The sequence below is a fragment of the Orycteropus afer genome, unplaced genomic scaffold (genome assembly GCF_000298275.1).
Source record: "Orycteropus afer afer isolate SDZICR_OR568_19922 unplaced genomic scaffold, OryAfe1.0 scaffold00893, whole genome shotgun sequence".
NCBI classification, from domain to species: domain Eukaryota; kingdom Metazoa; phylum Chordata; class Mammalia; order Tubulidentata; family Orycteropodidae; genus Orycteropus; species Orycteropus afer.
In genome coordinates, this window is record NW_006922480.1 from 109,440 (window position 1) to 120,310 (window position 10,871).

The 10,871-nt window shown below is 35.1% G+C and overlaps 1 protein-coding gene across 1 annotated transcript in view; it reads left to right on the plus strand.

Annotated features, from left to right (window-relative positions):
- The window catches only part of LOC103212241 (probable C-mannosyltransferase DPY19L2), a gene marked incomplete at its 5' end in the record, with an annotated part of 130,002 nt that overhangs the window by 101,412 nt on the left and 17,719 nt on the right, over positions 1–10,871 (plus strand). Inside the window, one exon of the mRNA XM_007958243.1 lies at positions 3,408–3,432. Coding sequence (XP_007956434.1) covers positions 3,408–3,432 — 25 coding nt within the window. The remainder of the gene's footprint in view (positions 1–3,407; positions 3,433–10,871) is intronic.

Genomic DNA, 10,871 nt, shown 5'->3' on the forward strand with positions numbered 1-10,871 from the left:
AAACCCACCAGCCACTCCTCGGAAGGAAGGTTGGGCAATCCTACTTCCGTAGTGATACTGCCTCGGAAACCCAAGGAGGGGTCGCTATGAGTCTGGGCCGACTCGATGGCAAACAACAACAACAACAACTGTTCACTGTAGAAGCTCTGGTGGTGTAGTGTTTAAAACATTTGTCTGCTAACCAAAAAGTTGGCAGTTCGAATGCATTAGCTTCTCTGTGGGAGAAAAATGTGGCAATCTGCTTCTGAAAATATTTACACCCTTGGAAGCCCCATAGGGCAGCTCTGTGTCCTATAGGGTCACTATGAGTTGGAATTGAGTTTACAGCAATGGGTTTGGCATTATTCACTGCATGATTATTATAGGATTGTACCTTTGGTTATAATAAAATATCATCTTTTGTTTAATGCCTTTTGCTTTAAATTCTTCTTTAGAAAATTAATATTGTTACATCTACTTTTGTAGAAAATTTCTGTTTTACAGTATTTGCCTGGTATGCCTTTACCTATGCTTTATTTTCCAATCTTTTTGTAACATTTTGGGTTAGGTATATTTCTCAATTGCTGGATTTTATTTTTAGATTAGGAATATTCATATTCATATTCATTATGATACCTTCTGTGTTTGGACTTATTCTTACCATTTTATTATGTTTTCTATTCATCATGCTTAAAAAAATTCTTGTATTGATATTTGCTCAAATGTTTACTACCTGTATCCCATTTCTGTTTTACTAGTGGTTTCCTCTAATTATTAACAAACATATTTATATTGATGTCAAGAATTAATGAGTGTCTAAGATGTGTTACCATCAACGATAATAATAGCTAACATTTATTGATTATTTATTATATGCCTGGCAATATTTTTAAGTTTTCTCACCTGTGTTAACTCAATAACTCCTCACAACCATTTTGTGAGAGAGGAGTTCCATTATTAAAGACCTCTTTCCTTGCAAATTAGGAAAACTGAAGAGCAGAGAAGGTAAGTAATTTTCCCAAAGGCATGTCACTGGTAAGTAATGGAGTCAGGATTCAAACTCAGGCACTGTGCCACTAGCACACTTTATTCTGATACACCCCATCTTCCATATTTTGTTGAAACATTCTGAAATTTTTGTTCTAGATTGTTGTAGTATCTCTTCTGTTTTAAGAAGTCTACCTGAAATTTAGGTGAAAACCACAAGTAGTTTTAGAACTTGACTTTATTTTATTGGTTTATCTGTTCTGAACTCTTTCTTGTTATCACATGATTTATTCTTCTTAGATTCATAGAATATGTATACAGAAATGATATTTTTCAGAAAGAGTGTGGAGATGGCATAATTTCTAAGTGAATTCCTGTCTGAAAAATGCCCTTATTTTGCCCTCATTTTATTGATGGATTGATTGGTACAGATTGTAGACATTGTAGATTATAGATGTTGTTTCACTGTTTTCTAATATTGAGCACTGGAAATGAGAAATCCTATACAAATTTTTATTTCTGGAAATTTAAAAGGTCTTATGATGCCAGCAAGGAGCTCTGGTGGTATAGTGCCTAAGGCATTTGACTGCTAACCAGAAGATTGGTGGTTCAAATCCACCAGCCACTCCGTGGAAGGAAGACTGAGCAACCTACTTCTATAAAGATTTACCACCACAGAAACCTAAAGGGGGTCACTAAAGGTTGGAATCGACTCGATGGCAGTAAATTTTTTTTTTCAATTATGCCATGTGCGCATGTGCGTTCATATATTTATTAATTCATGGAACATTTGAATCTGAACACTCAAATCTTTTTTCAGCTCAGGCAATTGCTGTTCTGCTGTTCTTTCTCTTTATCCTCTTTTTGGAACTTCTATTAATGTTTATCTGATAGTATCTATTTCTTTTTTCTCTATTTTCTCAGAGAATTCCATGACTTATTCTTTGTATTACCAGTTTTCAGCTGGTAATTTCTGAATTTTATCATTATGCTATTCAGCCTTCTTTTGACATTTTAAAATAGCCAAATATGTTATTCTCAGAATTTCTGAAAACTCCTTTCTAATTATAACTTGTTCTAATTGTATGAAGGCAATATTCCTTCAACCTTCTCTGAAGATCATAATTAACATTTTCATTTAATACTCTTGTTTCTTGCATTAATTCTTGTTTCCTGTGAGGTCAATTCATTTGCTCATTTGCTTTCATGCTATTTGTGCCTTACGACTCAGTTGATTATTCACATTTTAAATTAACTACTAGCTTCATCTGTAGTAGTAGTTTTTGTCAGGTTCTTGGTGATTATAAAAATTACTTAGGACCTTCGGTGGCATAGTGACTAAGACATTTGACTGCTAATGATAAGGCTGGCGGTTCAAACCCACCAGCCACTCCTCAGAAGGAATAATCTACATCCTTAGAGATACCAACTTGGAAACCCAAGGAGGGGTCACTATGAGTCGAATCAACTTGACAGCAGTGAGGTTTTTTTTTTTTTAAATAACAATCACTTACCTTCAAGGCCTCACTACACGGTTTGGTGGTGACTAGCAGATTTCTGAAGGAACCTGAACCCGCCTGCTACAGTGGAGGCAGAGGACTTTAGTATTTGCACTTCGGTTCTGAGAGGGCTTGATGGCCACTCTTTTTAAAATCTCAGATCAGTGTATGCTCCGATCTTCCTTTGAACATTGTCTTACTGCTTGCTCCAACTTCAAAATCCATATTAGAAGGCCCTTGCATCCTAGATAGCCTTTTAAAAACTGAAATACCCAGTCTCTTCAATGGAACAATAAAATAGGCAGTATCATACTCTCATATGAATCTCATGGGAGCTTCATGAAGATGAGACCTATGTCTGTTCTACTCAGTGCTCTGTTCACTGCACAGTGCCTAGAACACTGTAGGTGTACCATGAAGATTTAGTAAAGTGACACAGCTTTCTTGGAGACTAAAACTATGTATCTGCCTCAAGCCAGTAATTTCTAGAAATTTATCCTAAGGAAATACTTGGGTGTGCTCACAAAATTTTATGTACAAGGATGTTCATGCTATTTATAAATGTGAAAAATGAAATAGCTCAAAAGTCCAACAGTGGTTATCTAATATATTATATACATAGGCTGGATATTTAATAAAAATCATTTTTATTCATTTATCTTTCCAGAGGTACAATCTCCAGGGATCAGTAAAACTTATTTTACCTTAACCAAAGAATAGGTTAATAAGATGATTTTAAATTGTACTTTAAAAATTGCTGTTATTTTTTGTAGTATTGTCTAATCTTTTTTATTTTCTATTTATGCTCCTAAGAAGTTTATAGAGAATCAATTTTAAAAAATCAATTTTTTACGTCTGAGACCAAGTAAATGAAACTTATTTTTATATACTTATACTATAAAAGGCATTCAATAAATAGAGCGTATTTCTGTTTTATTGCAGAAAACAGCTCCTTGAAAATGGTGAGGTAAAGCTTTTATTTTAATCTCTGATAGATTTGTGTATTAGATTCTAGTTCAAGGATAATTCACAAAAGTATAACCTTGCTGCTGATATAATAACATCAGTAATGCTTGAGTTGTTTGGCATTGGTAATAAATTTCTGCTGATCCTTCTTACTCTTTAATCTCTTCTCAGTTTTGAATAGTCATAAGAATTTGAAAGCTTATATGACCATGAAATATAATTACACAGCCTTCATTCATTCACTCTTTCATTTATTGAACAATAACAGCATTTGCTTTCACAGTGTCCTAGCCCACTGAGCTAATTAATTATATACCATGAGATCAGATGTGTATGCCCTGTCACTGGTGAACTTATCCTACCACACTGACTTGGTAGTCAGTCAGTCATGAGCTTAGCCGTGTTAAAGGATGCAAGTCATGGTATAAAGTACTGTCCCTGCCTTCAAGTATGTATAATTTTATGAAAAAGTCATGAAATAAATATTGTGCTATACTGAATTATTTTGGAATTATTTCTTATTGTATATAAGAAAGGGAAAGATCAGTGTGGGCTGAAAATTCAGTTTCATAAGAGATGGAACTTTAAATGGGTCTTAAGGAAAAGGCAAAATGTATAAGAGGACAACTGAATTTGAACTTGGTATGAATAGCTCATGATAATAGTTAATGTTTTTTGAATAGCTACTATGTGCCTTGTACTGTATCATTTAATTTTCATATTATTCCCATTTTACAAATAAGGAAGTTATGTTAATTAGGTGATGCTAGCTGTTACAAAGATAAACACTTGTATTTCAATGACAACTCAGTGTAGCAAAGTTGAATTCTATGCTCACATAAATTTCAATCCAGGAGTGACTTGTTAGAGCAGGTGGCTCTCTAATAAGCAATGACTGAAAGACCTAGACTCTCTCCAGCTATGGCTTTGCCATCTTTCACATGTGGCTTCCAGGGTTGATGTGCTTGCCTGCATCAATTGAACAAAGAAGAAGGAACATGGAGGATCATGCATGGGAGGTTCTGTTAGGGCTAGGACTGGAAGACTACACATGACTTTCTGCTCACAGCCAGAGCTCAGCCACATGGCCATACCTAACTGCTGGGGCAGCTGGGAAATGTAGTCTAGCTTTGTGTCTAAGAAGAAGAACAAAAGCATCTCAGCCAAGAAATAGAGACCTAGAGAAATCAATTGACTTACCTAAAGTCTCAGAGCTAATTTGTAGTGAAGCTTGGATTTGAACACAAGCAGCCTATTTTCAGAGCTCTCAAGTATTAGCCAACACTTACTACTTAATCTGTGCCAGACATTTTTTTTTTTTTCTGAGTGATGTGTGTGTGTGTGTGTGTGTGTTATTACAACCCCTTGAGGTAGAGACTATTATTGTCTATATTTCACATATGAAGAAACTGTGATACAGAGAGATTAAGTAACTTGTCTAAGGATGGAAAGCTCTGTGGAACTAAGGAATGTGAGCTCAGGCAGTCTAACTGCAGAATGCATGCTTTTAACCATTCTACTATGCTATGATGGCCTCACTTAACTACTACCTAATGCACTAATAAGTAAAATTGTTTCTTATCTTTACTTACTAGCACACATTATAATTTACAAAAGATAAGAAATAGCAGAAGATGGGATTGAAAAAGAAAGCAAGATGCTGACTATGGAGGCTATGTATGCAAAGAATCTGGAGGTCATTCTGGACATTCTTATTAAGCAGGGGATAATAAGGGGCTCTAGTAGCATAGTGATTAAAGCATTCAGCTGCTAATCCCAAAGGTCAGCAGTTTAAACCCACCAGCCACTCTGTAGGAGAGAGATGAGGCAGTCTGTTTCCATAAAGATTTATAACCTTGGAAACCCTATTGGGAAGTTCTCCTCTGTTGGATAGGGTTGATATGAGTCAGAATCAACTCAATGACAGTGAGTAAGGTAGTATGATCAGATCTGAGTTTCACATATTTCAGATTTGTTGGCAATAAAGCAGTTTTTTTTTTTTTTTTCTTTAAGGCCAAGTACAAGCCAAGGAGACTTAAAGGAGGATAGTGATAGCAAATCTCTTCATCTTATCAGACTAAAGAGAATGGTAAACTGGATGTATAGCAAGTTTAGAGATTTAAATTTCTAAAACCAGTAGATTTTATGAAAGGGAATGATAAAAATTTCAGTTTAGTGCACTGGCTTCTTATCCAGCTCCCACTTTTGACTGTCATCTGATAAATCTTTCTTCTTATATGGTTTAGGAGATAAGACCTGTTTTCACTTTAAGCATAATGGTATGGAAGGAATAAAACTTAGATGGTGCTATTCATTTTTTGGATGTGATATAATAGTGAAAAACTATAAATTCCAGTTTGTTTCATGATTGGATGAGGGTTCATTAGTATAATTTTATCACTGAGGTGTGAATTCTAGTTTGCTTGACTTCTACTAATCCTCTGAATCAGGGACAACTTGATTTAAACAAAGCCCTGGGTTACTATGGCTGGGTAACTGGCATGATTATTAAAGGTGTAAGGTTAAATTTAGAATTCTGTTGTGATTTTTCCTCATAACTTAATGTATTTATCTGGTTTCACGTATTCCATAAAATTAGTAACTTTTGACCAATTTTTGCATTTTATGGATTTAGAAACTGGTGAAGGAGTACTTAGTAATTTATAAGAAAGAAAATGAAGAGAAAAAGTTATGAAAAATATTTTTGTCAGAATGCCACCATTTCTATAAGGAACTAGAGCCAAAAGGGGATGGGCTACATACCATTGAGAGTATTCACTCTTGACCCTTTGGACCCATTCATCGTTTTGTCCCTGATGGTCATTTTCATATGTCTTCACTTTTCGCTCTAATCTCTACAGCTTTTATTATTTGATCAGTTTATATTTGATCCTCTGTTATAAGTCACTTGAGTTTTTGTTTTGTATTGCAAAAAACATTTTCTATTAGTTATAGCCAAAGGGTTTCCTATGACATACTGCTGAAGGCATCTTAACCAATATGGAAATATCCTATTGAAGGAGTTAAGTGATATATAATTTAGGGGGAGAATGATTTCTTTTGAGAAACTGAATGAGCTATATATTTTTATGGTCTATATACTTCATAGGAGCTCTGGTAGCATAGTGCCTAAGGCACTTGACTGCTAACCAGAAGGCTGGCGGTTCAAACCCACCAGCCCTCCTAGGAAGGAAGGTTGGGCAATCCTACTTCTGTAGTGATACTGCCTCGGAAATCCAAGGAGGGGTCGCTATGAGTTGGGTCCGACTTGACGGCACATAGCAACAACAATATACTTCATATTAATAGCCTAATAGAGACTATGATGTGTTGGAAAGGAAATTATAGTGTAATGATTATAAAGGCATAGATTCAGGAGCTGAATCCAGGAGCTGGATTCAGATCCTAGTTCTACCATTTACTATGATGTTGACTAAGTTACATAACATATTTTGGGAAAAACCAATTACAATAATTCTTAGAATATTTTTTTTTTAATTTATTTCTGATAATAAAATTAACTTGTTTAAAAATTTGGAAAATGCAGAAAAATCTTCATTCAGAAGTGACCTCTGTTAACTTTTAGGTATATTGTCTTACATTCCCTGTTTTCCCTGTGTTTGTGTGTGTGTGTGTGTGTGTGTATCCACAGAACTGATACCATTGTTGATAGATAGAGTTTTATACCTTGAACACTTTTCTATGACATCAAATGATCTTCCAATATATGATCTATTTTTCTCAGCTATATGCCAGTGGAAAGCTATAATTTAATTACTTTTGCTCTTTATTGGGCACACAGATTTTCTATTTTTACTATTCAAAAAGGTGCTTTAAATGCAGAAGGTACTGCACCTCCACTGTCTCCACTCTTTGCATTGCTCAGCCCTGTTGTCTCCATGGTTGGCAGTGCATGCTCCTGCAGAGTGGGCACCATTCATTAACCATTATCACAGTTGTCAGTGCTTGCCACAACCATCTCCACAGTCAGTGGCACATGCTACCACAGAATGGGTGCCATGCTCTCACTGCAGCCATGTTTGGCAGCTAACACTTCTGCCAGTGTTGTACTACTCTTTTTTTTTTTTTTTTTTCTGTTTCTCTTTTTCTTTCTTCCCTCTACCCATCCCTTTCTTCTTCTTTTTTCCCCCTCATTCTCTTCTCTTCCCCTGCCCTCTTTTTTCTGCCATAAGTTGAGAATCAGCGACCCTATGCAGCCATATCTGCTATATCTGCCACCTTACTCCCTGGGAGAGTACCAACACCCACTCCAACACCAATGGTGACCAACAACCACATAGTCTGCCTTCAGCTGCTCTATGTGGCCAGTGAACAGACTGATGACCACACTCCCACTCACTACCAAATCTTCCCATAAACAGGTGGTGAGCATTCCAGTGCTTTCCAAATAATGTTAAGGGTAACACATCTGCCCCATTGCCAGGATATGTTATAACAAAAGAGAACAATAATATCAAAGTGAAGCAAACTAACATAAAATCAACAAATAACTATAATAGCATCATAATGTCTTGGCAGCTACAGACAATTTCAAATCACATACACACACACACACCAAAAAAAAAAAACAGGACAAGATGGCTCAAGCAAGGACCATAATGCAGGGCCAAAAAGTCTTCTAGGGGAATAAATAGTATTAGAACTACCTGATAAAGAATTAAAAAGAATTCTATTTAGGACACTTCAACAAATTTAAGAAAGAGACCAAAGAAAGAATAGAAAAAATCAAGAAAAACTTAGACAACATTTTAGAAAAATTCAGGAAAGCAGTGCAAACACAAACTGACTAAATAAAAGGAAAGTTAGAAACCATACAAACAGAGCAAATAGAAATCTAGAACACCAACACTAAAATTTTAGAAATAAGTGATGCATTGGAAATAAATAGATAATTAAAAAGAGTAGAATTGAATAAATGGATGACAGGGCTAGCAAAATTGAAGAAAAATCTCTTAATACTAATTGGTTAGAGAAACAATCAGAAAAAAGAATTTTAAAAAATGAAGAAAGCCTAAGAATTATGTGAGACACCATCAAAAGGAGTAACTTACATGTAATTGTAATTCCAGAACTGATAGAGACAAAAAAGGCGCCAAGAAAATTGTGGAAGATTTTTTGGAACAAAACTCCCCTAATATCCTGAAAGACAAGAAGATATACATTCAAGAAACTCCATGAACCTCAAATAGGTCCAACTCAAAAAGAAAATAACCAGGACATGTTGTTGTTGTTGTTATGTGCCATCAAGTCAGCCCCAACTCATAGCGACCCCTCCTTGGGTTTCTGAGGCAGTATCACTATGGAAGTAGGATTGCCCAACCTTCCTTCCAAGGAGGGGCTGGTGGGTTTGAACCGCCAGCTTTCTGGTTAGCAGTCAAGTGCTTTAGCCACTATGCTACCAGAGCTCCAAACGGGACATAGCATAATCAAATTTTCAAAAACAAAGACAAAGAAAGAATCCTGAGAGCAGCTCAGGTAAAACAAAAAGTTACTTACAAAGGTGTACCAGTAATTCTAGTTTCTGATTTCCTGGCAGAAACCATGCAGGCAAGAAGACAATGGAGTGACATATCAAGGACTGTGAAAAGAAAAAAGAAATGCACCAAGAATTATATATCCAGCAAAATTGTCCTTCAAATACAATGATGAAATTAGGACATTTCCAGATAAAAGAAATTAAGGGAATTGGTAAAAACCAGATCAAACTTACAAGAAATGCTAAAGGATGTCCTTTGGACAGAGAATGAACAGAAGCAGACAACAACCTGAGATTAAGACACACAACGACATAACCCAGAAATCAACCCACATATAGAAGTATCAGAAATAAAATAAATTTACAATACTGAAGATAGGGAACCAAAGATATAAAAACACAAAAAAGGGAATTAATGGTCTAATTACAGAACTTCCAAATGGAGAGGAAGTCAAGATGATATCAAGATAGAATGAATTGTTTTATATGTAGGAAGAAAATAATAAATTACAGCATAACATCTAAGAAAATCAATAAATGGTCTAACCAAAATAAAAAAGAAGAAAATCATAAAGATATTCACTGCCATCAAGTTGATTACAATTCATAGTGACCTCCACTGGGTTTCCAAAGCTATAAATCTTGATGGAAACAGACTGCCTCATCTTCTCTTGAGTAACTGGTGGTTCAAACCACTGACTTTTTGGTTAGCAGCCAAATGCTTAACCACTACACCATCACTAAAACAACAACCATGAAGGAAATGTAAGAAAATACATGAACAAAATGAACTACAGGCAGAAAAATATATGGAACAAAGATATCATCAGCCCAACACAGATGCACACACAAGCAAAGCAAAATCACTGCAGTAAATTCATACTTATTGATAATTGCACTGACTGTAAATGGATTAAATGCACAAGTTAAGAAACAGAGACTAGCAGAATGGATAAGAAAACATGATCCAGCACACCCAAAGAAAAATCACCACTATGTATAAATCAAACTTTAGCAGAACTTCAAATAATAATAGACAACTCCACAGTAATAGTAGAAGACTAATATATGACTTTCAATGAAGGACAAAACAATTAGAAAGAAACTCAACAAAGATACAGAAGCATCAAACACAAGTGACCAACTTGGCCTCATAGACATATGCAGAAGAACCTATTCAACAACAGCACAATATGCATTCTTCTCCAGTACACACAGAACATTCTCCAGAATAGATCATATATTATGCCACAAACGAAGCCTAAATAAAATTTAAAATAGCAAGTCCTCAGATCAATCAGAAATCAACAAAAGGAATATCAGATAAAACACATGGAAACTGAATAGCACCCTGCTTAAAAACTACTGGGTTATATAAGAGAAATAATGAATGAAATTTAAAACTTACTTGAATCAAGCAAGAATGACAATACAACATACTAAAATCTTTGGGACACAGCAAAAGCAGTGCTTAGAGGACTATAGAAATGTATACAGACATCAAAAAAGAAGAAAGAACCAATTAATACCTGAACCCAGCATCGCCAACAATTAAAAAAAGAACAGCAAAAAATCTCTACAGTCCTCAGGAAAAAAAAAAAAATTAATAAAGATTCAAGCAGAAAGAAAACATACAGAAAAACAAGAGAAAGAATCAACAAAACTAGGAATAGTTTCTTTGAAAGGATTAATAAAGTTGACACACCACTGGCAAATTAAAAGAAAAAAGAAGATGCAAATAACATAAATAAGAAATGAAACTGATGATATCACAACAGAACTTAGTCAAATAAAAAGTATAACAGAATACTATGAAGAGCTGTACTCCAACAAATTTGAAAACCCGGAAGAAATGGACAAAGTTTTAGGAACACACTACCTACCCAAACATACACAATCTGAGGTAGAAAATTTGAACAGAAGTATCACAAAAAAAAAAAAAA